General features: G+C 48.6%; 1 protein-coding gene across 2 annotated transcripts in view; it reads right to left on the bottom strand.

The window, feature by feature from the left end:
- LOC103081185 (protocadherin gamma-C3) overlaps positions 1-23,053 on the bottom strand; it is a 30,921-nt gene extending 7,868 nt beyond the window's left edge. The window contains exons 1-2 of one of the 2 annotated variants that reach the window (XM_007467934.1): positions 20,621-23,053; positions 5,882-5,940 (exon numbers count right to left, since the gene is read on the bottom strand). In XM_007467934.1, coding sequence (XP_007467996.1) covers positions 5,882-5,940; positions 20,621-23,053 — 2,492 coding nt within the window. Of the gene's footprint in view, positions 1-5,881; positions 5,941-8,868; positions 11,329-20,620 lie in introns of those variants that run through there. The other variant, XM_007467933.1, reaches the window with a different exon arrangement.
- Between the last annotated feature and the right edge of the window lie 3,945 nt (positions 23,054-26,998).

Below are 26,998 nucleotides of genomic sequence, written 5' to 3'. Positions count from 1 at the left end.
AATGTCATTTCTCCCTCCACAGAATGGGAAGAACTGGGATTCTGGGTTCATTTATTCAATCAGTATTTATTGAGCAAGTACCGTGTGCCAGACACAGGACTAGGTGCTGGGTTTGTAGCTGTGAACATGACTGAAATAGCCTGACTTCACCATGCTCGATCTCCATTGAGAGGCTGATATTAAATAATCACACAATAATTGAATTGTAATTGTGACAAGCAAGTGCCATGGAGGCTAGGAGCAGGGGTACAGGAGAGTTCTGCCTAGTTGGGGTTAGGGAGCCAGTCAGTCCAGGCTTCCTCAAGGAAAAGACAGCGTATTTAAATCTGAAGAGACTATCCAGGTGATCTGCAGGAGAATGCCAGCCAAACAAACGTACGAGGAGTGATAGAAAATCAACACTGTATAACTGCTGATGTAAAAACCGATTCAGGCAAGGATCATCAGTGAATACTAAAATACTAAAAGCAGCGAAAGGTTGCTGCGCAGTCTCATATATCACCCACAGATTACTTATTAATCACCAATATTTAAAAACATCTTTGTAACAGGGAGATCTTGGGGATACCACTGTAACCCAGGGAACAAACTGAGCATCACGGACAATGGGACAAACTGACAGGAAATGATTCCCAGCAGAAGGTGTACAATGTCCCCCACGCAGTATTCTTATCAGACTCTGTAAGCTGATCTCACCATGAGAAAATGATCAGCAAATCCAGACTGTGGGACATTTTGAAAGACAACTGGCCTGGGCTCTTTAAAACATGTCTTAAAAAACACAACCCTCCAAAAGGTAAGGAGGCTGTTTTAGATTAAAGGAGATGAAAGAGAGGTAGCAAGCACATGCAATTCGTGTTCCTTGATTGAATTCTGGAGCTGAAAGAAAAAAAATACAGGTTGAAAGGACATTTGGGGAACATTTATGAAAAACTGCTAGTAGACTGTATATTATTGCATTAATGTTAAATTCCTCAAATGTGATCATTCTTTTGTGGTTATGTATGAGAATGTTATTGTTATCAGGAGAGAGATACTAAAGTGTTTCAAATGTTATGATGTCTGCAACTCTCAAATGGTTCAGAAAAAAAGTGTGTGAGGTGTGTGTGCGCACGTTGACAGAGAGAGAGGAGAAAGTAAACGTGCAAAATATTAACGATTGATGAATCTAGGTTTAAAAGAGTATTTGGATGTTCATCATATGATTCTTTCAACTTTGAGAGGTTTGAAGCATTTCAAAGTAAAAAACTGAGGGTAAAATTAAGCTAACTAGGAGAAGGGTAGTGTTGTGAAAGCTTTCCAAGCAGAGGGAGCAATACGCCCCAGCCTCTGAGGCTGGGAGGACCTTGGTGAGTTCAAACCACTAAGAGAAAACCAGTGTGGCTGCCATAAGGCGTGGTGGTGTCAGGGCCTGGGGCTGCAGAGTGTACACTAAATATTTTGGTCTCATCCTAAGAGCTCTGGGAAGCCACTGAAGTATATAAAAGGGGGGCTGTCATGATCGGATTTAAGTATTTAAAGGTCATGGCTGCTCCTATGAGAAGACTGAGGGTTGGGGGTACCTCTGGGAGGACGGGAGACCAGTGATGGAGCCTCAGCCACCTCTGTCTCCATGAAAATCCAGGAGTCCTTACTTGCAGGCAGACTGAGCTCTCTCTGGGCCTGCCTGGGGGCACAGGGCTGAGGCAGGTGGCCTCAGGCCGAGGTGAAGGGCCTAACGGGGAAAGAGAGGGGAGAGCAGGTAGGGGGGTGAGCAGCAGGGAGAGGTTTGGGGCTGTGGGGTAGACAACAGGGTCAGACACCAGGTTAGGATACCCTGTGGTGGTGGGTGATGGTGTTGAGGGAATAAAGGTGAGTGGAAGGCTGGGCCTGGAACCACGACGGCCTGGGCAGAAAGGATTCTTGGGAAATGATTGAAGGCTGGAGGCCAAGCATGTGGGCAGGAGATGAGTAGAGAGACAGACTTCTTTTTGAACCATTTACTCAGAGCTCCTTATTTCTGGGTAGTGGGCTGACTAAATTATATACATATTGTCTATTTCAGCCTCAGAACCACCTACAGATAAGTGTTATTATCCCTATTTCCCAGCAGATGAAACTGGGGCTCAGAGAGGTTGAGAGACTTTCCCAAAATCACACAGCTGGCAACAGGCAGAACTACAACCTGTACCCACTATGTGCCAGTGCCTGTGACAGGCCCTAGGATTTAAGAGGTGATATGATTCTTGCCCTAAGAAGTTTGTATTCTAGTGTGCTGTGTGTGTGGGGGGGTGGAGGGGCAGTCCCAGAGGCTGGGTTGTAAAATTATGAGTGCTTTTTCTTTTAAACTGTTTTCTCTATTTCTCATGTTTCTATAATGAGCATGGATTATTTTATAAGCAGAAAAAAATAAGATGCTATTTGTCTGTTGAATGACTGCCCAAACTGAGGGAGAGCAGGGATAGTGTCTCTCAGGGGAGGTGGAATGGAAGGGGAAATGGCAGTGTGGAGCCATCCAAGGAGAACAGTGTGGGGACCAGGGAAAGCCAAATGGAGACCCTCCTCTGGGCAGAGGCTGGGAACAGCTGCAGGGCGGGGCCTGGGGTACAGCCTGAGAAAGGAGAACTGGCTTGCTGGGCTCAGGGCTTGAGACAACAGCTGTTGGGATCAGAAGCCAAAAGGAGGACCTGAGCAGGGGTAGCGGTGGAGAGGAGGAACACCTGGCAGGCAGGGACTTCCTTTTGTCTAGGCAATGGGACAGGGCACTGGCTTGAACTTGAACCAGGTTTACTGAAGAACTCGACGCTAGCCCTGCTCTGAACCTGGTGTCCCAGTAGCCAAGATAGGCCAGAGAAGCAGTGGGGAGCCAGAACCAGGGTTAGACTGAATAAGAGAAATCTCCCCTCTTCATCTTCTCACCCCCATTAACTCCTCAGAATGGCAGCAAAGAAAACCTGCATCATTCTGCTGAGCCTGAGAGGCCTCACCACAGGGCCTTTGCACATGCTCTTCCCTCCACCTGGAATGCTCTTCCCTGTTTCCTTCAGCTGGTTAATCCACAACCTCATTTCCTCCTGGATGTCCTCCTGCTCCCTGACCAGGTCAAATCCCTATTTTATACTCTCACCACCAGGAACTGCTCTTCACAGCACTTAGGGTAGCTGTAATCTTACAATGTTTTTTGAGTAATTATTTGGTTCATATCTGTCTCCCTCAACACACTGTAAACTCCCTAAGGCAGAAGTTATGTCTATCTTATATCTCCTACACCTCGAATACTACCTGTCCTACGGTAGGTGCTTATTAACTATTTATTGAATGAATGAAAGGGGTAAGTTATAGTTGCTGGACTGGGCCCCTAACATTTGACTTCATCTGGGCCCCTGTGCAGCTGAATCATAAATGTTTGTTCCATCCCCCTCAAGTTAACTAAGGAAGGGAGAGCCCTGCACCTTCTCCTCCATCTCCCCAAGAGATCCCTCATGTACTTTAGGCCACCAAGTCTCTCATCTGATGAAAAGGGACTTGAGGCAGCCAGTCTAGAAGGCACGTAAGAGTCAAACGGCTAATAAGGACCTGCTGTATAGCCCAGGGAACTCTACTCGATACTCTGTAATGACCCATATGGGAAAAGAATCTAAAAAAGAATGGATATGTGAATATGTGTAACTGATTCACTTTGCTGTGCACCTGAAACTAACACAATATTGTAAATCAACTGTACTCCAATAAAAATTATTTTCAAAAAAAGAGTCAATTGGTGGGGCTCTCAAGTTCAGCAATGAATTCTGCTTCAGGGCCAGTATATGGCCTGGGGTGGCGGTGGGTAAAGGGAACATGAATTGCCCTGTAATTCTCGTCACCTCAGCTCAAATGGCACTTCCTCCTGGAGGTCTTCTCTATCCCCCTCCCCCATTACACTCACATGACCCTCCTCCCAGAACTTGCTATGATTTGTAACTAGAAATTTTTTTAGTGTGACTTGTTGTCAATTTTCTGTCTTCCCTGCTGTCATGGCAGCCTATGAGTACAAGGATCGTGTCTGCTTGTTCACTCTTACAGGCCAATGTTTAGCACAGGGCCTGGCTCATAGTATATGCTCAATAAATATTTGTTGAATGAATAAATACATGAACGAATACATGAACGACCTAACCGATAAACCTGTGGGAAGGCTGGCAAGACCAGCGGGGAGAAAGGAGAAAGCTGGGGTCAAGGGAGGGGCAAGGGCAGGTCCAAGCCATCTGGTTTGCTGCCTTCTAGGGGCCTGCTAGGAACTAACTGCCTTGAGACCTCAATACCAGAGGCAGGACTCACATGCCCAGGAGCTGGAGTCTCCACCGTACACCAAGGTGTCCTGGGTTCTTGTGGCAGTGAGGGCTCAGCATCTGGGGAAATGTGGGCAGCAAGTGTCCAACCAGCGAGGAGGTGGGGAAGGCAGCCCAAGCTCTGCCCTCCCTCTGTCTCCTGGGCTTCTTGGACTCCACCAGGCTCCCAGGGTCACCAGACTTCTAACAGGGAGGCCTGGCCCAGAGCTGACCCCACTCCCTTCAGACCAACTGCAGGTCTTTTGCTGAAGTCCTCCTCCCCCTCCACCCCACCCCAGCCTGCTCGCCCCAGGGAGTTCCTGTCTTAGCAGGAATTCATACCAGATTGATCTGAGCAGCTGGGGCAGCCTGGATGGGAGGGTGTATATGGTGGAGAGCAGAGATCAAAGGCTCTGTCTGTGAGGGGCTGGGAAGGGAGAGAGCCTGGGGGGCGGGCATGTGTGTGCTGGCTTGCCCACAAGTTTTAGGAAATGAGAGACAGAGAGAGGGACACAGAGTAAAAGGATAAAAGAGAGAGAGAGAGAGATAAAGAAAGAACAACAGAGAAAGAGACCCATTAAGGCAAAAAGAGACAGACAAGAGACTTAGATATACAGAGAGAGACAGAGACAGAGACAAAGGAGACACAGAGAGGCTGAGAACAGAGAAGAATGGAGAAACAGTGAGAGGGAGAGAAAGAGACTGGAGACAGAACACCAGGACACTAGGAAATGATGAAAGAAGGAGAGACAGAAGAGAGGTCAAGGACAGGGACAGGGAAGCAGAGACAGAGGGAAAAGGAGAAACAGAGACTGAGACTAAGGCGGAGTCACGTTTATTCATTGATTCCACATTTATTGAGCACCTAGCCATAAGCAGGCTCAGCAAGAGGCACAGATCAGTGCAAGTAGACACAAATGGTAGGGACCAAGATACAGCAATAAAGAAAGAAACTGAGATCGAGACGAGAAAGAGAGGGAGAGGCAGAGATTGCAAACTAACATAGAGACTGAGCCGAGGACGGTGAGAGAGTGTCAGAGGCAAAGGGCCTGCAGGCAGAGAAGGCTGCAGGCTCTCCGTCCCCAGCCCCACCGCCAGCTGCCCGACCTCCCTCCCCTCAGCCTCAGCTCTTTCCTGCCGGCTCCGGAGGAGGCTCTGGCTGCTGACAGCTCCTCCCTTCCTCCTCCTGTCCCAGATTCCTCTGCCTGAACCCCAGTCAGGACGGAGACCAGCCAAATCTGGAGCAGGAGGATGGAGCCGGTGGACAGGTATAAAAACCTTCCTCTCCGCCCAGAGACCTCCTTGAGACCATCCTTTGCTCCCACGGAGCCCCCAAGATACAGGAAAAGGTTTGTGTGGTGGGGCGAAGGGAAGGGATGAGTGTGTGAATTGCGTTTCCAAAATAGCCAGAGTAGGAGCGTCTTCCTTCTGGGGTTTGTGTACCAGCCGCCAACGTACCAAAACCTCCCTGAAATCTGGAACTGAGGGAGGAAGCCATTTGTAGCAAATGCTGAGCCCTCCCCCCATCTCCTCCCACGTCATCACTGAGAAAAATGTCGCAGAGGAGAGGGTGGGCTGGAGAGGCAGTCACCTACCCGCTGGTGCCGGGTCTCTGGGCCTGGGAGAAACGCCAGTCCGTGTTGGGCGGGGCTTGCTGTGGAGAAAACAGAGGGAAAGGGGCTGAGTACCCAAATGGGGTAAGATGAGGGCGAGGTAGGCTCATTTTCAAAGACAAAATATACCTCAGGTCTCAGAGGTCTGAGGTAACAGAGACAAAGAGATAAAATCACAGTTATCTGACCACAGTGAGCAAACCCAGATTCCTTTCCTAAGGAACTGGCCCCTTCCTCCCTGCCCCCAGACTCAGAACTTCTGAGATTCAAGGGCTGAAAGCATCTTCTGTGAAACCGGGGGGAGGGGTGCAGAGAAGTCCCCCGAAAGTCGCAGATGAGGTTTTTACATGAGAATTCCACCAGCCCTAGAAAGAATTTCATTCAGCTCCGCAGCTGGGAACAAAGCATCCTCTGCGGCAAGATGGCTGCTGTTCTGGGTAACCCTTTTCATGCCAGGTTGTACCTTTACACATTCAGAAGGACACCTCCTTCAGACCCCTGGCTCTCAAGGATCCCTTCCCACAGCTAAATACATTATTAATTTAGGAGTTATGCCAGACTGGGCCTTTGGATGCCAGGGCATCCAAGCCCCAGGACACCTCCCACCCCCAGAACTCTGTGCCAGACAATGGCTTTGACTAAGGAGGAGAGAACAAGGCAGCTCTGTCTGGAACAGAGAGAACTGCTGGGATGGAGCCCGGCAGAGATCAAGCTCCCACAGGCTCCAAGGAGAGCCAACTCGATCTCCAGGGCTCCCCAGGGGCAGATCTGTAGCCCTCTCCCACCTGGATGAAGGTGTGGGACTCTAGCCAGCCACTTCACTTCCAAGACCCTCCCAGCCTTTGCAGAGGGTGTATTATCCCATCACACACTCTCATGGAGCACTTCTAGAGCCATTTCCTCTCCATTCTGGGGTGCTCTGGTAATTGTCACACTCACTCCCAGGAGCAGAGAGGGAGGTGTGAGCACCTCCGATTACACTGGGGAGAAGGAAGACCCAGGGCTGCCAAATGACTCACTCTAAGTCTCACAGGTGGCAGTGATGTAAGCAGAACCCAGAAACTTAGCATCCCAGGTACAACAGGAGTTACAAGCACCATTCTGGAGCTGCCATGGGCAAGGGCACAGGGATGTCCAGCTCTCAGTTACCATATTCTTAGACACAGCAGAATCTACATGGAGATGCAGGAACCATGACAGACTGGAGGACAGGAACTAGGCCAACTCACAACCTACATAAGGACAGTGGGTCCAAGTTTGTTCAATTAGGGATGCTCAGGAATAAGGAGCCCCAGTAGGCTTTTCTTCACGTGTTAGGCTCTAAAAGGGAAAGAATGCCCCCCTTTGCCTCATCCCAGCAGACACAAACTGTCTCTCCTGTTCTCCAGTTTTACAAGTACCAAGTGATTGAAAGCACAAATTCTGGAGTTAAGACAGACCTAGATTAGATCTTTTTCGACCACTTACCCTGTGAACTTGAGCAAGTCACTTGAGCTCTGTGAAACTCAGTTATAAGAGGGAGGATTCTAGTACCTACCCAACAGGTGTGGGGAAGAGCAAAGGAGATGTTGTGGTTCTCTAAGAGGAAGTTGTAGTAAGGCTCTCTCAATTAGCTATCGGAATCACATGGGGGTGTTGTTCCAAACTATAATTCTGATTCGAGGGGCAGGATGGGGTACGGACATATTTTGAATAAAAGCTCCTGGAGTTACAGAAACGTGTGCTTTTTACCATTATAGTTTCCCCATGTATTGCAAGCACCCTGCTGGCTTCTGGCAGAGAGAGGCCCTGGCTTTCCAACAACCAAGGAAAGAAAGACTTGCCAGAGTGTCAGATAATTTGGTCACTCCCAAAGCCCTGATCCTAGATCGCTGGGCACATGTGGTGACGACGGAGCCAAAAGCCTATATCTTAGCGTCCAGAGCCCAGGTGTTCCAGGGTCCCACTTCCCACCAGAAGACAGGTCGGTGGTGCCACAGAGGGCCCGGGCGGCCTGTCCTATAGAGGCCTGTTCGCTCGTCCCAGACCGGACCCCGCCGTCCCTTGGGCCACAGGGCAGCCTGGCCGACCCGAGCTAGGCTTCTGGGCTGGAGGCACCGCCGGCCTCCGCTCCGCGCCCGGCGGGACCCGCCAGCCCGCGGGTCATAGAGTCCTGCCCGCCCCACGCCTAGAGCGCCCAGAGTGGCTACACTGCGGGCGACTCTGGCTCGTCAGTAGGCGACCGGTCCAGGTCCGGGCGGGGGCGGGAGGCGGCTCCAGAGTCGTCAGGGGCCGGACGGCCACAACTTGGGCGCGCTCAGTCAGTACCTCTGAGGCGAGCAGCAGGGTGGGAGGGAAGCTGTGAGCGGTTTAGAACAGCCAGTGTACCTGGCAGCGAGCGGCAGGCAGTAAAAGGCGGTGTACGCGGAAGACCAAGTGCGAGGGGGCGTATGCGTGCGCGGGTGAGGCGCGGCGAGCCCGTGCGCGGTGCGTGGCTCGTGCGGGCCCTGAGGGCGCGCTTCTGCTCTGTCCACAGACGCGTTGGTTTGATGTGGGAATAAAGAGGGTTGGGAATAACAGCGAAGTCACAGGTCAAGGGAGTGGGGAGAAACCTAAGAAGAAACCTCAGGACCAGTGGAGCGTGCCCGCACCGGAGCCTCGGAGGCTAGCTGAAGGCGTGGATCTGTGACTGCCTCCACCCGGACCCCGGACCTGGCGGAAATCGCCAGAATGATCGCCAGACCCCAGGCTTTTCTGAATGTGGGGTCGGTCCTTTCCTGTCTCCCCCTCAACCACAATCACCATCACCTCCCCGGGCTCAGAGCCCCATCCCTGCCTCAGCCACACCTCTGGTTCCACACAATCCGTCCAAACAGTCCCGACATTCGGGCCGAGCCCGCACCAGAGGAGCGGATGCCAAGTTCAAAGTCCCTGATGTGGCTGGGAGGCTTCTCCATTGCCGCCCCCAGGGGTCGCGCTGAGCCCCTCACCTGGCTCCGCTCCCGCAGCGTGTTAGAGCGGGACCGGAAGGTGTCAGGCTCCTGTGCCAGAGCCGAGGGCTGCTGGACGCTGAGGGGCCTTAGAAAAGTGAAGTCACTGCCGTCCGAGGCTGGTGAAAAGCACGTCCTGTAGCAATGGCTGTGCGAGTCTGTGGGCCGCAGCGTCACCTCCATGTACTTGAGTGTGCCGTCTGAGCTCACCTGTAGGTTGGGGCCAGACTGCTTATAGAACTCCCGGGAGGGCGAGTCCTGGCGCCCACAGCACTCACCCCCACCCCCATCCCCGTCTGCGTGCCCCCGAAGGCACTTAGCTGACAGAAAGGTAAAGGTGACTAAGGATAAGAGACTGACGGCCACAAGAGCCACAATGAGATAAAGGGTAAGGTCTGAACGCTCAGGAGGGTGTGTGAGGAAGTCGCTGGATTTGGGCATCTCCTCAGGGTCCTTATCCTCCAGAATCAGAAGCACCGTGGCTGTAGAGGAGAGTGAAGGGTCACCATTGTCCCTCACCAGGACCACCACCTGCTGGGTGTCAGGGTCATCCTCCAGTAAGGCCCGGGCTGTTCGCACCTCACCAGTGTGTGCAGACACCAGGAACAGTCCTGGGGCTGTGGACTGTGGCAACAGTGAATAGGAGAGCCAGGCATTGTGGCCTGCATCAGCATCTACGGCTGTCACCTTGGTGACGAAGGAGCCAGGAGGGGCAGAGCGAGGGAGACGCTGGGGGACTGAGAGATCCCGGCCTGGTCTGGGGTGCAGCACGGCTGGGGCATTATCATTCTGGTCCAGGACAAACACATGTAGAGATGTGTTGGCATGCAATGGGGGAGAGCCAGAGTCTCGAACGCCCACCACGATCTGCAGCATCTGCAGCAATTCATAGTCGAAAGTACGCTGGGCAAAGACCCGCCCATCCTCAGGGTTGACATACACAAAGGAGGAGGCTGGGACTCCCTGAATCTGATTCCCTACAATGAAGTAGGTGAGGCGAGCATTATCGCCAGTGTCTGGATCAGAGGCAGCCACGGTGCAGAGAAGGGAGCCTGGAGGCCGGTTTTCTGGGATGTAAGCAGTGTAGAGCTGCTGGGTGAAGGAGGGTGCATTGTCGTTTACATCTGAAATGTTGAGCCTGACGGTGAGATGGGCGTGCAAGGGAGGTGAGCCCGCATCGCGGGCCAACAGCTCAATGATATAGTGGGATGTGGCCTCACGGTCCAAAGGCTGGCTGGTTAGCAGTGAGTAGTGGTTCTCGGAAGGCTTAATCTGAAATGGCAGGCCCGAAGAGATATCAAGGCTCACTTCACCATTTCTCCCTGAGTCTCGGTCCCGCACATTAAATAATCCCACTACTATGCCCACTGGTGTGCTCTCCGGGACAGGGTTGACCAAAGAGGCCAATAGTACCTCCGGGGCGTTGTCATTTGCATCCCCCACATCCACTTGAATCACACAGTGGCCTTCCATGGCTGGCTGTCCTTGGTCACGGGCTCTTGCATGAATTTCATAGAAACTTGATTCCTCAAAGTCTATGGGGCCCAACACACGGATTGCTCCACTGCTAGGGTCTAGGCCAAAGAGATTCCGCACTGCCTCAGACGTATGGTCTCCAAAAGAATAGTCTAGTTGGCCATTGGTGCCTTCATCTGGATCAGTGGCATTGAGGCGGAGCAGCAGTGTACCCACGGGTGCATTCTCTGGGAGTCCCACACGTAGAACTGAGGACTGGAAGGTCGGAGCATTATCATTGATGTCCAGCACAGTGATGGAGATAAGGGTGGTCCCTGAGCGGGGTGGGATACCCCCATCCACAGCAGTGAGCACCAGCTGATGTCTTGCCTGGGCTTCACGGTCCAGCTGCTGCTCTAGCACCAGCTCTGGGAACAGCTTCCCATCTTTTAGGGTCTTCACGTTCAGAGAGAAGTGGCTACTGGGGCTCAGAGTATAGAAGCTCACGGTATTGGTACCCACGTCTGGATCCTGGGCACTATCCAGTGGGAACAGTGCCCCAAGTGCAGCTGATTCTGAGATGCGTATCTCTCGCTCAGGGGTGGCAAAGCTAGGAGAGTTGTCATTGAGATCCAGGATTTCTACCTCTACACGGATTAGCTCCAGCGGGTGTTCGGTCACCACCTGTAGTGGCAGCAGGCAGCTGGTGCTGGCTCCACACAGGCTCTCTCGGTCAATTTTCTGATTCACTGCCAGAGCACCACTCACCAAGCTCAGGGAAAAATAATGCCCACTCTCCTCAGAGCCCAACCGCAGCCGGCGGCTCAACAGATCTGTCAGCTTTAAGCCTAGATCCTGAGCAACGTTCCCCACCAGAGTTCCCGGCTCAGACTCCTCCACCACTGAGTAACGAAGCTGCCCAGACACCCAGCCCCAGGAGCACAAGGACAACATGCACAGCACTTGCCATTTCCCAGCGAGCTGCGGGGGTGTCTTGGGCCCCATGACCCAGAAGTCCCTTCCTGGACACTGACTCTGTGCTGTCCTGTCTCGAAGGCAGACCCAGGGCTTGGAATGTAGCAGCTGAAATCTCTTATGTCTCCTTCCAGCCTCTTAAAAAACTGCTCCGAGGTTTGTCTGCCTGCAGCAGTTCTTCTTAGTCACCAAATGGCGGGGGTGGGTTGGGGGGGGAGGGGAATCCAATCTGAGTGGAGCTGGGGAGCTGGGGGAGGAGAGGCGGGCAGGAAGAGCAGATCCCCCACCTTGGCTCTGAGTCTGATTGGCCCAAAAGTCTGTGCTACCAACCAATTATCAAGTCTCCTCAGTCCTGGAAACCTTAGGAACAGGCGCTGCAAATCTGTGTCACAGAAGCCTCCTACCTCCCCACTCATTTCATGCTGCAGGTTGATTCAGCCCCCTTGGCAGCTCAGATGGTGCTCAACAGGGAAGACAAAGTGGTATAGAACTTCTCAGTGTTCTGTCCCAGCAACTTCCTGCATGACTTCAGAAGCTCCCACTACTTTGCTTGAACCAACAAAATTTTGTCCTTCTCAGGGAGGCAAAGCTCATGTGTGAGCCCCTCCCTACCCCATCCTACCAAACACTGCCACGGTGACAGAAGAGATTTGTTAGGACCCTTTAGAGTCTTGCTCAGACTCTCCAGCAGTACTTCGAGGAATCTCAGTGTCAGCTGAGGGCTATAAGGATTCAATTTTTCTGAGATCCTAGACTTCAGTTATGGAATGGGCATCACAGCTTGTGATAGGAGGAACATTTCTAGGACTGATCCAGGTCACCCAAGGAAGGCTTTATGGTTTCATCAATTCAGAAGAAACTACTTAAAGACTCCCACAGTGGCTGTCTCTATGAATTCCTCAGCAGTAAAACAGGTTTAGACATTTAGTGATTTCACGTATTGCCTTTTCCTCCCAAAGAGGTAATGTTCCCCTGCCCCAGTCTACTGAATCTAGCTCAAATCCCAGTGGGGACTTGATTGGGAGTCCTGAAGACCTGGACAAAAGATCCCTGCTTCCACCTCGATCCCTCTCTACTCCCTGGGCTCTTTCTTCTTTTTGCTCTCTGCTATGTTTCAAGCAGAGAGTCCCTTTCACCGTGGATTAGGGAGTAGATGATACTGTGGGGCAAAGATATTAGCTCCCCTTAACCTAAAGTGTTCCAGACCCTGGCCCCCTCACATTCAGGAAGAGTAGAGAAAGCAGCCACCAGGGTTTAGGTGTACCTTGTGCACAAGAGCCTTCCACATGATCCACATTCCAGTCGTGCGTTTCCACAATACCCTGCCTCTTGATCACTTACTTTCAATTCTTACTCTCAGATAAGGGCATAACCCACCTCAAGTACTAACCCGTGAAAACTCCTTGGTTGATTCACAAAACACTTCTAAAGCATAGCATCTACCACATAGTTACCACTCACAGAAGTGGTGACATCACTACAGGCTCTTACAGAGAGACCAGTACTCTCTGGGACATGGCCCAGACACATGCCTGCCTCAGAATAACCCTCAAGCATTGGCTGAGCCTGCAAAGGTCTCACCTCTAGCCCATAGAGAAGATCAGAGGGTGGGCAACTTGGGCGAACAGGTTCCCCTGCCATAGGTGCACTGGGTGACTTCACCATCATGAAGCTATCGCTCCGAGTGGGTGCAGAAGCCAAGGGTGTACAGCCATGAGAGTGGCCGCCCACATCAACAAACTTGATAGGATCATCTGACCCTAGCTGGATTCGGAGGATCCCATTGGAAGGAGGAAGCCCCTCTCTCCTTCGAGATCGGGTGAGACAGGCACAGGTGCCAGCAGGAAAGCAGGTGACTCCACAGGCAGCCCCACGCAGGCACTTCGAGATTAGCGCCACGAATGAGCCAAAGGAGACAAAGCAAATTGCCACTAGAGATACAGCCAAGTACAGGGTCAAGCGGGATTCTCCTTCCCTTGGAGCTGAAGATTCTCGAAGATCAGGGACAACTGGATGAGTGTCTTCTTCCAAGGACACCAGGAGAGTAACGGAGGTAGAGAGTGGTGGGCTACCACTATCCTTTACCACAATGACCAGCTTCTGAGGCGGGAGATCAGCTGGGATGGGAACAGCCGTCCGCACTTCCCCAGCATAGCGGGAGACTGCAAACAGGCTGGGATCTGGGGCCTCCAGGAGCTGATATGAAACCCAAGCATTGTAACCTGAATCCAAATCCACAGCGGTCACCTTTGTAACTAGGTGTCCAGCACCAACTGATGGAGGCAGTGCTTGTGGACATAAGGAACCAGGTCGGGCTCTAGGGCGGAGCACAGCTGGTGCATTGTCATTGAGGTCCAGTACAAATAGACGAACTGTCACGGTGCTACTAAGGGGTGGGTTGCCCCGATCCCGGGCCTGCACCTCAAACTGCAGTGTCTGTGTTTGCTCATAGTCAAAGGATCGAGTAGCATGAACAGCTCCCGTCTGGGGGTTCAGAGAGATGAAGGAGGAAGCTGACACATCTCGATTTCTGGGCTCTAGGAGAGAGTAGGAGATAAGGGCATTCAAGCCAGAGTCTGGATCAGAGGCTGCAAGGGAGCAAAGCAGGTCCCCTGGGCGATTGTTCTCTGGAACAAATACTTCATGTGACCTCTGAAAGAAAGAGGGTGGGTTATCATTCACATCTGAGACATTGAGGAGAATGGTCCTGTGGGTACTCAGAGGAGGGCTCCCAGCATCAGAAGCAGTGACCATGATATCATAGCTGGATTTGGCCTCTCGGTCCAAGGGCCCAGCAGTCACCAGGGAGAACTGGTTCCTGAAGGCGGACTTCAGGGCAAAGGGCAAATGGTCAGGAATACGGAGGCTCACATCTCCATTTGAACCTGAGTCGGGGTCCTGCACACTGATGAGAGCCACCACGGTGCCAGGTTCTGCACTCTCAGGGAGAGTCCCAAGCTCTGAGGTCACTGTGATGCGGGGGGCATTGTCATTTACATCCAGGAGATCCACCCGAAGGCTGCAATGTTGCTCCATGGCTGGAGAACCCCCATCTCGAGCCCGAACATCAAATTCATAGTAATTCTCGCTCTCAAAGTCTAGGGGCCCCTGAAGAGTAAGCTTTCCATTAGTGGGGTGCAGGCTAAAGAGATTTCTCACACGATCAGGGGTGTGACCACTGAAAGAAAAGGTGACGTTACCACTGGGACCCAGGTCTGGGTCAGAGGCATTGAGCTGGATGAGTAGCATGCCGGCTGGCGCGCTCTCCAAAACGCTAATCCTGTAGCTGGATTGCTGGAAGGCTGGGGCGTTGTCATTCACGTCCAGCACTGACACCCGGAGCTCCGCTGTGCCAGATCTCGGGGGGTTCCCTCCATCCACAGCAGTCAGCACTAGGCGGTAGTCTGATTGCTTTTCCCGATCCAAAGGCTTCTCCAGGAGCAGCTCTGGGACCAGGCTGCCGTCGCTGCGCTTCTTGACATCCAGTGCAAAGTGTTCATTGGAGCTTAGTCTATAGCTGCTGATGGAGTTGCTCCCCACATCTGCATCCTGAGCCTTTTCCAAGGGGAAACGCTGTCCTGGAGGAGCTGCCTCCCCAATTTCCAAGTCCAGCTGCTGCCGAGGAAATCGGGGGGCGTGATCATTCACATCCACGATTTCTACCTCTGCTCGGTACATTTCCAAAGGCCCTTCTGTTACAAACTCCAGGGGCACGATGCAGCTGGCACTGAGCCCACACAGTGCCTCTCGATCGATTGGATTCTTGATGAGCAGGGCACCGCTGTCCAAATCCACACGGAAGTGTCTTTGGTTCACCTCTCCAGCGACCTGCAGCCTGCGAGCTGCTAAGCTCTCTGCATCCAGCAGGAAATCTTGGGCGACATTCCCTACAAAAGTCCCTTCCTGTGACTCCTCTGGGACCGGGTATCGGATCTGCCCACAAACATAACCCAGGTGGCAAAAAAGGAACAAAAGGGTAGTCCCCCGGCAGATTTCTACCCAGCTTCTCACCTTGCGGAGCATTGCTGCCGCCCACTAGTTCTCTATCTGGTCCTGAGAAGCCGAAGAAGCCGACCCGCCCCGAACGGCCACAGCAGCTGGAGACACCTAATCTCCCTTTCCCCGCGCCAGCTCTGGCGCGGCTGGGCCGGCGCTGCAAGGGTTACGCGCCGTTTTTTTTGCTGGTGGCGGGGTAGATTTGTCTGCCTTCCTCCACCCGATTGGCAGACAGAGGCTCCTGGGCTCAGCCAATAGGCTAAGCAGAGAACGTCCCAATAGCAGCAGGGTAAATGCGTCGCAGCATTGGAAAAAGGAAAGAAAAAACAAAAAACAACACACCTATCTTTTTGCCTTCCTCCTGTTCAACAGCATTTTTTCCCCCCACGGGTTATTACCTCTATGGAGAGGCAGACAACATAGACGTATTTTTTTTTTTCTAACACACCAATTCCCAGCCCACACCACCCCGCCCCTTTTCGGTGGGGGAAAACAGCGACAGCCTGAGCCCTAGCAACCTGCAGCCCAGAGAGTGAGTAGCCATTTGAGACTGGTCACTTTGTTCAAGCCAATGTTGTCATCCACCAGTATTCTAAATGAGTAGCTTCTGCCTCAGTCTGATTGTATTAGAGCAACAGCTACTTAGAAACACTGCCTTATACTAAAAACTCTGCCCCTCTGCAGATTATTCAGAAATATATCCACCTCTTTGCAGAAAAGGCTTACACATTAAGGTAGCCTATTAAATTTATGCAGTACACATTTTTGTTGTAACAGAAGGCGCAGCAGAAACCAAACCTCTCTTATTCAGATACCCACTGGTGGTATACTAAATTGCCATTCACTGATTTCAAGGACAGTATGGAAGGAGGTGAAGGAGGGGGGAGGAAGCCAGGAGAGAGAGATGTTCCAAATCAGTAAAGAATCAGTTTGTCTGGGAGACGCTAAGGACTACATCTCACTTCCTGGCAGAATGCTAATGTTCACAGATTTAATAGCTTCCATGAATGATTGAGATCTGCTACCAAAAGCACAGTGCCTACAAATCTCCTTTATTTGACACCACTGTATGCTTGATATGTTGCTAATTACCAACAGTGACTGTTTCAAAAGAGCAAGTTTTTCACTTAGCCCTAGGGGGCCTTTTGGCAAGGGAGACTTGATCTCACCCCACCCCTACCCTGATCCAGACCCTCCCTGGAGCCTGGCTACCACCTTGCACAAATGCAGAAACATCGTTCAATTCACACTGTAGTTACCTGTAAACTGTAGTTCAAGTCACAAACACACCAGAGCACAAAGAGAAAAATCCAGCCTGATTTGGACATGAGATTTTAAAAATTCATCTGAATCCTCACCTAGGCTACCAAAACCAGTGGCAAAACCTGAGGTTATCCTCCCCAGGTGTTTTCCCAAGCCCTTGATCCTCAAGAATATCCTTTCGATGGTGAGGCCAGCAACCAACACTCTGGTCTCAAAGGGAGGTATCTGCTTTCTGTGTTCTTTTACTCCCAAACACCTAAACCTCCTCCCATGGGAATGACGGAGATGTCAATCAATCTGACCTATCAGGTGGTTATGCCAGGATTCACTATCTCAGTGCAATGACACCATTAGCCACCCAAGCTGGGTCAGTCACAATGGAGAGGAGTAAGGAGGGTCATCCTTGACTCATTCCTCTCCCTCATTCCCTTTATCATGACAATGAACGAGTGCTGGTAATTTCACTACAGTTACCTCCATCTATACTGTCACTGTGCTGGTTCAAGCATTTATCAATCTTCTCAAATACTAAAATAGCCTTCTAATTTTTTTTTTTGTCTACAGTCCCAATATCCCCAATCCATTTCATTTGTGGCTGCCAGAATAATCTCTCCAAAACAAACAAAAAACCCTAATGACATCACATTTATGTCTCTTCAAAATTCTGCAACGACTATCATGGATATAGAATAAAATAAAAACTCCTTGGCATGGCATAAAGGTAACTCAAGATTTAACTCCTGCCTAATTGCTTCACTTTATCTCCTGCAAAGATTGTTTTACAAACACACTTTAAGGTTCAGCAATAATGAAAAATCATAATCCTTCTTCATGGAATCTCCTGCAAGGGTCCCTCTCTACCCCCTTTTCCCCTTTATTATTTGACAAACTACTGCTCAACCTTTTGTTCTCAGATCAAGCATCATCACCTCTATGAAGTCTCCCTGATTTCCCCAGGCTTAGGTGTTTCTTTTCCTTTGCTCCCATTGCTTCTTGTATTATACAGATCTCCATTATCGTTTTTGTGGGTGTGTGTGCGTGTCTGTCTCCTACAGTACCCTGCGTACCAGAGCAGCAGGGACTGTGTCTTTTTATCTTTTAAAGTGTCTGGTACATAGGGATGTTCAATAAATGGTGAAATGATAATATCACTATTAGTTCAACAAATATCTACTGAATACTTGTACTTTATATGAGTACTTTATATTGAGTATACGTTTTATATGCATTACTTTTCACTCTTACAATTTTGGAAGATTTTATAGATGAGAACACTGAAGGTCAGAAAGGTTAGGAGACTTGTGTAAAGCTCAACTAGTCACTGCAGTACTAGGATCTCCCCACTGCCACCTCTGGTCTTTCTAGAAAGAAATAAAGCCTCTTTCTATAACATATTTCTTTTTTTTTTTCTTTAAACATCTTTCTTTTTTTAAATGTATTTATTTTATTTTGGGCTGTGTTGGGTCTTTGTTGCTGCGCGTGGGCTTTCTCTAGTTGGGGCGAGCAGGGGCTACTCTTCATTGCGGTGTGCGGGCTTCTCATTGCAGTGGCTTCTCTTGTTGCAGAGCACAGGCTCTAGGCACACCGGCTTCGGCAGTTGTGGCGCGTGGGCTCTAGAGCGCAGGCTCAGTAGTTGTGGCGCACGGGCTTAGTTGCTCCACAGCATGTGGGATCTTCCTGGACCAGTGCTTGAACTTGTGTCCCCTGCATTGGCAGGCAGATTCTCAACCACTGCACCACCAGGGAAGCCCCTCTTTCTATAACAACTTAAATCATTTTTCTACCAGTTTGTCATCCCTCTAACCATAAACTGGTCCTTTACTGATGCCTTTAATATCAAAGAACTAGACCTCTTATAGGTCTCAATCCCTTTTATTTGCAAGTTCACAGCAAAACAAACAGGCATACAATCTATATTACTAGAACTGGAAGATCATAAAGCCTAAATCCTACACATCCTAGACTTGACCTTTTTATGCCAGGTATGTGATTCTCCCCTCTCTAGATTTTTAAAACACCTTTATTGAGCTATATAAATAATATATATTTATATATAAATAATTATATATTATTATATATAATTCATCCATTATACCACATGATTCATCCCTTTAAAATGTACAATTCAATGGTTTTTAGTATATTCACATATACTAAAATGATGCAACAATCACCATAGTATAGTTATAGAAAAAAATTTTCATTCCCAAAAGAAACCCCATATCCATTGCCTAGCTCTAGATTTTTAAAGAAATAGTTGCCCAGGTGCCAGTCGTTGAGGAAGATTTTTTCTTCAGATGACTGAAATGTCTTATATAAGTCTTCCTTACAATGCTCTCCTACAGCTATTCTATATAATATTTTAAGGTTGGGAAATAACATCACAGAATTTTTTAAAGTTCAGTTTGGCCCAATAAGGCTGGCTGCTCGTTTTGTGAACACCAGAATAACACTTTGCTTCAAAAACATGCTAATTGACAGACTGGCAGGTCCTAGGGCAATGCTTTGCAAAGTCATCTTCACATTGAAATCACTTGGGGACCTTCAAAAACTACTGATGCCTGTGTCCCATCTCAAGAGATTATGCTTTAGTCCATTTGGGATGTGGCCTGGGCTTCAGAATTTTTAAAAGGTCCCTAGGTAATTCTGGTGTGCAACCAAGTTTGAGAACATTGTCCACGGGAAAATGCCAGTTGTTTTCCAGTCTGACCAGAAAAGCAGCAGCTGCTTCTCTCTGGCTTTCATCCTTCCTTAGCCTTTCCATCTATGCCTCTACTTTGTCATCTTTGACTGTCTCCAGGTTTAGTTCATTTCTAAAGTGTGTTTAATTAAGATTTGGAGTGGGTTAAGAACTAATAAAAAATATTAGTCATAGCTAAGAATTTTTTTAACACCTTTGATATACTAGGCACTGTGCATATATTATATCATGCACTAATATTATAAAACCCTTGTTACTCCCTTTTTGCATATGAAAAAGGGTCTAGAAAAGAGAGTAACTTGGTCATGGACTCATAGATGGTAAGTGTCTAACTGCCAAACCCAAGGCTTGATAGCAATAATACACTTATTAGTAACAAAGTAACAGTTGTTCTCCCACAAATGGAAGTGTGTTTAATTTCACTCCAAAACAAAGACCTGCACACCATCCTGAATAAATGAAAGCTTTATCTTTTTCTCAGGATATGAATTTACCTACCTTTCACACCATGTGTATACCCAAGAAAAATGATGAAAGGATAGGAAATAACACTTTGGGCAAGAAGAACTTTCATTTTGTACTTTATATTCTTCCGGATTGTCTGGATTTATCTTCAAAATAAATGATTACTTTTGCTTTTATAATGAATGGTGGTTACCTTTGTTTGGGGAATATAATTAGTTTTAATTTTTTTCTTATACTTTTACATATTTTCCAAATTTTCTATAATGCACATGTATTACTATCATAACATAAAAATTTTTGTGAGTAATGTCCACAAAATTTCCAGCACTGTGCTTGAAATAAAATTTAAAGGACCCTAGAATTTTATTTCTTTCATAGAAAGTCATCTAAGAATGAGGTACAGGATCTGTGTAGTCAAAGGAAAATTATCAGCAAACCATTAGCTTTAATGCAGATGTGGCAATCATTTGAAAGATGGACAGATGAGGCAGTTTTTATATTCCTAGCAGCTGCCACTGGTTAGAGGTATTCATCAGCTTGTACTCAATGCAGATGACACCAAGCTAAGCTCTTGAGTGCTGAGATGGTGAGTTATAGCTTAATGACCCTTTAGCAGGATTGGTTAGTTGCTATGGCAAGTGAGTACTGAGGGTTGAATTGTGTCCACAGATAAGTCAATTAACTCCACACTGTGTGGGACCACAAACCACAGTCTAGCTGGGCCATCCCCCTCCCCCAAAGGCAGGAGGTTTGATCTGGGAAAGGCCAAGTGAAAATGTGGATGCATCATTAGGAAAACATCTTGATCACCGACAATAAAGGCGGCTACATACTTTCCTGAAACTGATGCAGGAATCAGAAAGCATTAATATTCCAGGATGACTTGCTAACCCTTACCTGTCCGGGAGGGGAGCTCTCTGCACCCAACACTTGCCTATAGAACACTGGATCGAGGCTCCGCAGAGTGTTCTGGCGGCTGGCCAGTGGGCTGGCGGCACCTGGTTTCTTCAGCAGCGGGTCGCTGCGTCTGGAGTCAGTGGTGAGGTACACCTGATGGTAAAGGTGTGGAGGCATCAGGCCTCCCCGCACGGCGTCCGCGTGCAGAGAAGGCCCTGGTGTTCGGTACAGGGAGCTCACGGGCCCTCGGTATAGGTCCCTGGACTGCTTCCATTTGTAAACTTTGAATACGATCACTCCCAATACTGTGACTGCGAACCCCACGGAGACCAGGATTAAAGACAGAAGTAGATAAAAGGTGAGATTTTTATTCTGCTCCCTGGGGGCAGAGCCGGAGGGGAACTCAGCTCGGGCTTCAGGAGATTCCTCGATTACCGACACAGTCAGGGTCGCGGTGGTAGACAGCGACGGCTCCCCATTGTCTTTGATCAAGACCGTGAGAGTCTGCCTGGGTGAATCTGTATCCTGGACTGGGCGGGCAGTGCTGACTTGACCCGTGTGAAGTCCCACAGCAAAAAGGCTCTGGTTGGGGGCTCCCAAGAGGCTGTAGGAGAGCCAGGCGTTGTGCCCTGCATCCGGGTCCCAGCCTACCACACGCGTGACCACGTGGCCTGCGGAGGTACCTCGAGGCAGCATCTCCACCGAGCTCTGGCCAGGCCGGGGGTATAGGACCTGGGGGGCATTATCATTGCGATCAGTGACAAATATGTTCACGCTGATATTGGTGGCCAGGACAGGAGTGCCCCCATCGCTGATATGAGCTGTTAATTCGAACTCCCGCCGATCCTCATGGTCCAGGGGCACTAAGGATGATACGACGCCACTGTCACGATTTATCGTGAAATAGCGACCCACTAGCCCTATTTCAGCTCCTTGCTCCAAGAGAAAGAAGGAAAGGCGAGCATTCTGCGGGGCGTCAGGGTCCCAGACACTTAGGTTTAGTATTGGAACACCGGGGAGGTTATTTTCCTCAACGTAAACATCGTAGGAAGACTGGGAAGATTGTGGAGGGTTGTCGTTGATGTCGGACACTTGCACCTGCACTGTCGTGAGGGCTGAGAGGGAAGGGGTTCCCGCGTCTCGAGCCGTGATGCTGAGGTTGTATTCTGGCACAGTCTCCCGATCCAGGGCTGCGCTGGTTTTCAAAGTAAAGTAATTCTTGAGGGAAGATGTAAGGCTAAAAGGGAGACCTGGTGGAACCTCGCAAGTCACCAGCCCGTTCTCCCCAGCATCCAGATCGGTAACACTGAGCAAAGCAATGACAGTTCCTAGGGGTGCATCCTCAGGGACTGGGCTGTACACGGAGGTGACTGTGATCTCCGGGGCATTGTCATTTACATCCACAACCTCTACCAAAACTTTACAATGTGCTCCCTCAGGATTGGCGCCCTTGTCTTTAGCCTGTATGTAAATCTCATGGAGTTTGGCGTCTTCGAAGTCCAGTCGACCCTTGACGGTCAGCACCCCAGTTACAAGGTCTAAGGAGAATAGTTCCCGCACGCCAGCGCGGTTGTGGCTGCCGAAGGAGTAAATGATTTCGCCGTTGGGACCTTCATCCAGATCCGTTGCATGGACTTGCACGACGCGAGTGCCGGGGGGTGCATCCTCCAGGACGCGCGCCCGGTACAAGGACTGGTTGAAGGTGGGCGCATTGTCATTCGCGTCCAGCACGACGATTCGAATAGGAAGGCTGGCCGAGCGAGCCGGAGTTCCTCCGTCCAACGCTGTCAGCACCAGCTGGAGATCTGGTTCTCGCTCCCGGTCCAGGGCGCGCTCCAGCACCAGCTCCGCGTACTTGGTGCTGTCTTCCCGCGTCTGCACGCGAAGCGCAAAGTACTCATTTCGGCTCAGCTCATAGGTTTGTAAAGAGTTGCTTCCCACATCTGGATCGTGCGCGCTCTCGAGCGGAAAGCGCGTCCCCGGCGCCACAGCCTCGCTAATCTCCAATTTCATTTCCCGGGTAGGAAAAGAGGGATTGTTGTCGTTGATATCCTGGATCACCACTTCCGCGCTGAACAGCTCTAGGGGCCTCTCCACTACCAACTCCAGAGTTATGGTGCAGGAGGGCAGCGTCCCACATAGCTCCTCTCGATCCAGGCGGTCGTTCACGAACATCTCTCCCGTCTCCCAGTTCACCTCAAAGAATCTTCGGCTAGCTCCGGACACCACCCGGAGCCTGCGGGCTGACAGGCTGCCGAGATCCAAGCCAAGGTCCCTAACCACGTTTCCCACCGCGAAACCCTTCTCTCTTTCCTCCAGGATCTCATAGCGAATGACGGCGGCGGAAGCCTTATGCAAGGCACCAAGAAGAAGCAAAACTCCCACCACTCTCCCAGTGCTTACCAGTCCACTTCTCCAGGCCTCTGGGACCATCTCACTCAAAGGCAGTTCCTCTTAGCGGGGTCCAGATTGGCCCGGCTTCTTTCCTGAGAAACTTTCAGCGGGTTAACGCTCGGGCGCTGGGCTCCGAGTCGGACATGGCTTTCTGGATGCCGTTGATTTGCTCGCCGGCTATTCAGTCTCTGCCTCATCCCGCGGCGCCAAGAGGGGCCGGGCCGGGGCCAGATCTCCAGCTTCTTCATTGGCCGACAGCGGCACGCAGAGTCCCAGCCAATAACTGCACGAAAAATGCGCCAGCGCCCGGCTCACCGAGCGGGACCAGCGCTAGCGCCGGGAGCTTCTTTCCTTTGGCTTCCTTCCAGAGTTTACAGCCAGAGCTCCTTGGCAGTATCCGCGCATCGGAAACCCACCTGAGCTGTAAACCTAACTGCAGGGTGATGGAGATGGCCTTTCTGCGAATCTTCAAGCCGAACTAGGGCCTATTAAACACTTCAACCCCCAAGAAGGGGGTTCAAACCAAACCGAAAACGACCCAACTTTATCTGGTTTGTTGGAGGACTAGGTAAAACTTACCTAGCTGGACCATATTGTGGCGAGGCATTTAGCATTTCTGTGGAGGTGCTGATAATTTCAGTTATATCTTTACCAAATCAGACTGTAGAACTACGGGTCACTTCCTCAGTAGAGAAAATCTACAGGAGCTACCAGGTGTTTGGTTTAACTTTGTTTTATGAAATTTAAAAGTACAATTCAGATTTTTTAAATTGGATGTTGTTGCTTAGCTCTTATTTCTTAACAACCAGGGAGCAATGTGAAATTTCTATTCTGTTCGTCCCAACAAGCGTAACCTCAATCAGAGAGCATCTCTAAAGTTTCCCTTTACTTGATCAATTTGTTTCTCAAGATCATATGGCACACCACAAAGAGAAGTTGCATTGCTAATAAAGGATAATACCCCCTCTTCACTCCCTTCCCCCACCAAAAAAAACATAAAAGAAAAAAGACCAGGTTTTATTTACCACCTGGGGCCTTTATAAAATGATTGGGATATCAGAAATACAAAGCCTTTAGCCACAGAATAAAGAGTCTGAAGTTTTCTGCATTTAGGATTGTAGTCAAACAAAATAGTAATGATTAGGATAATGAATAAGAGAGTCAGCTATAAGTTAGAACTGAGTTGTACATCCTTAGACAAGAAACTACCCTCTAAGGGTTCCTGAGTTCCTATCTTATTAAATGAATAAGGCAGGTAAAATCCTGGCACATAGTAAGTTTTAATTAATGATGCACATCACCCCATTAGATACTAGATGTAAAGAACCTCATACTATTTCTGTACGCTTATCTTGGACACCACTTTGGTTGCATATAGTCCTTTCTGAATTTTAACTGAAACTTGAGGAAGGGTGGTAGGCAGAGAGGTTAGATAGGTATATAGGAAGTATATATAGGATATTTATTGAAGAGATGAAAAGCCGTATTTGACCTATGTCCTCAATACTTTCTCTCTTAAAACCTCCAGTTTTAAATACTCAAATTTGACAATTGTCCATACCGCCAAGAAGGCTGATAGGTATTAGAAGATTAGAATATAGAATTTAGAACATATATACTAGCCCAGCCACTTGCTACTCAAAGTGTGAGCCAAGGATCAACGGCATGGGCATCACCTGGGAGCTGTTAGAAATGCAGAAATGCCCCACTCCAGACCTGCTGAGTCAGAATTTGCATTTTAACAAAAAGCCAGGGTGATGTGAATGTACATTAAAGTTTGAGAAGCACTGATCTAGTAGGGTTTTCAGACATACCAATTTCTCATTTTTGTCCCTATTCACCATCACTTAATCGTTTTCAAAAACTAGCTTGTAAAAGCTGAAGCAGTTTCCCCTTTAACAACAAGGCCTGTAGTTTTCCTAAGACCTCTTCATAAGCCAGCAGAACCCTCCCTGGATCCATTGTTTACAGTGGCAAGAGTGATCTTAAAACTTTAACTGAATCAGAAGATTCCCCAGCTCAAAACTTCTCAGCAGCATCTCACTCACTACTCTTGAAATAAAATACCAAATCCTTTGCATAGTATCCGAGTTCTCAAGCCTTCCCCTTCTCTCAATATGTTATTACACTGCTTTCAGTGTGGTCCGTCAACCAAGCTCTTCATGCTTTTTTCTCCTAGGAAAGCTTCTTTCCCTTCCTTTCCTTTGCTTTTGCTTATTTCTACAAATCTTTCAGGTCTCAGTTTAAATGTTGTTTCCTAATAGGGGTCTTCCTTAGGCCCCACTTAAAACCAGGATCCTTTGTTATGCTCCCACAGAGAACCTTATATTTTCCTTTATTGAACCTAGCACAATTTAAAATTTTATAATTATATTTTGTTTAAGCATAGTGCCTGCCTCTCCCATGAAAAAAATAAAGCTGCAAGAAGGCAGAGACCTTGCCTGTTCTGATTATCACTTGCCTCCTCAGTGACTAGCACAGTAGGCACTTGATGCTTAATTTTTCCCAGCTTTATGTAAGTATGATTGACAAACAAAATTATATAAATTAACGTGTACAACATGATGATTTATGTATATACTGTGAGATGATCAACACAATATAGTTAACACATCCATCACCTCACCTAGATACCATTTTTTAAGGTGTGTGGTAAGAACATTTAAGACCTACTCTCTTAACAAATTTCAAGTTACACTACAATATTGTTAACTATAGTCACCATGCTGTACATCGGATTCCAGAACTCATTCATTTTATAACTGAAAATTTGTACCCTTCGACCAACATCTCCCCATACTTGAGGCTTATTAATATAGCAATCTTTATGCTAATGGCATAGTAATCATTACATGCAGTAAGGACTATATATATTCCTGTGTATCCATTTTCCCCAGGAGAAAGCATATTTGTAAGATACAGTCAGTCTTTTAAGCTACCAGTGGCGCTAGTGAAACTATTTCTTAACCTAATGATTTGAAAGAGAAAACACAGTTTGCCCAAGAGTCAAGCAAGGTGTGGTAATATAACTCACACTGGACATAAAACTTGCTGTCACCTATATCCAGGGGAAATGGAAGTACCAGTGTACAGGATCAATGGAATTTTCCAGTCTCTATCTTCTTTCCTCTCTGTTTTATAATTCCAAGAGCGCCTTAGATCAACAAGATGCAGCAAACAATTTTAAAATAGAAAGTGAATCTATTACAGTGTTCAACAGTGAGGCCTTAGTGTCAAAAAGATTTGAGTTCCAACACTGGACATTATACTTAGTAGCTATGTAACCATGAAGCTTTTATTTTTAACTTTTATTTTCTTTATCTATAAAATGGGAATAATAATAGTACTCCTTGACATAATCACCGGTACCTTAATCTTTTATTTTAATCTTTGAACAGCTTTGTACTTACCATACAGCTCACTTGGACAATCAATGATTTTTAACAATTTTATACATTTACACAACAAATACTACAATCCAACCCCCAAAATCCTTCATGCCTGTCTGCAGTCAATCCTTGCTCTCACCCCCAGCTTCAGGTAGCCACTGATCGATTTTCTATATAGTTTTCCTTTTTCTAGAAATTTCACAAAAAAGGGAATTATAAAATGCATAGCCTTTTGGATGCTCAACATCACTAATTATTAGAGAAATGCAAATCAAAGCTGCAAATGAGGTACCACCTCACACCGGTCAGAACGGCCATCATTTAAAAGTCTACAAATAACACAGGCTGGAGAGGGTGTGGAGAAAAGGGAACCCTCCTTAACTGTCTGTGGGAATGTAAGTTAGTGCAGCCACTATGGAAAACAGTTTGGAGGTTCCTCAGAAAACTAAAAATAGAATTACCATATGATCCAGCAATCCCAATCCTGGGTGTATATCTGGACAAAACTATAATTCAAAAAAGATACATGCCTCCCTATATTCATAGCAGCACTATTCACAATAGCCAAGACATGGAAACAACCTAAATGTCCATT

This window comes from Lipotes vexillifer, unplaced genomic scaffold, assembly GCF_000442215.2.
Source record: "Lipotes vexillifer unplaced genomic scaffold, Lipotes_vexillifer_v1.1 scaffold2019, whole genome shotgun sequence".
Classification (NCBI taxonomy): Eukaryota; Metazoa; Chordata; class Mammalia; order Artiodactyla; family Lipotidae; genus Lipotes; species Lipotes vexillifer.
Note: the sequence above shows the minus strand (reverse complement) of the source record. Positions and strands in the feature narration are given on the sequence as shown.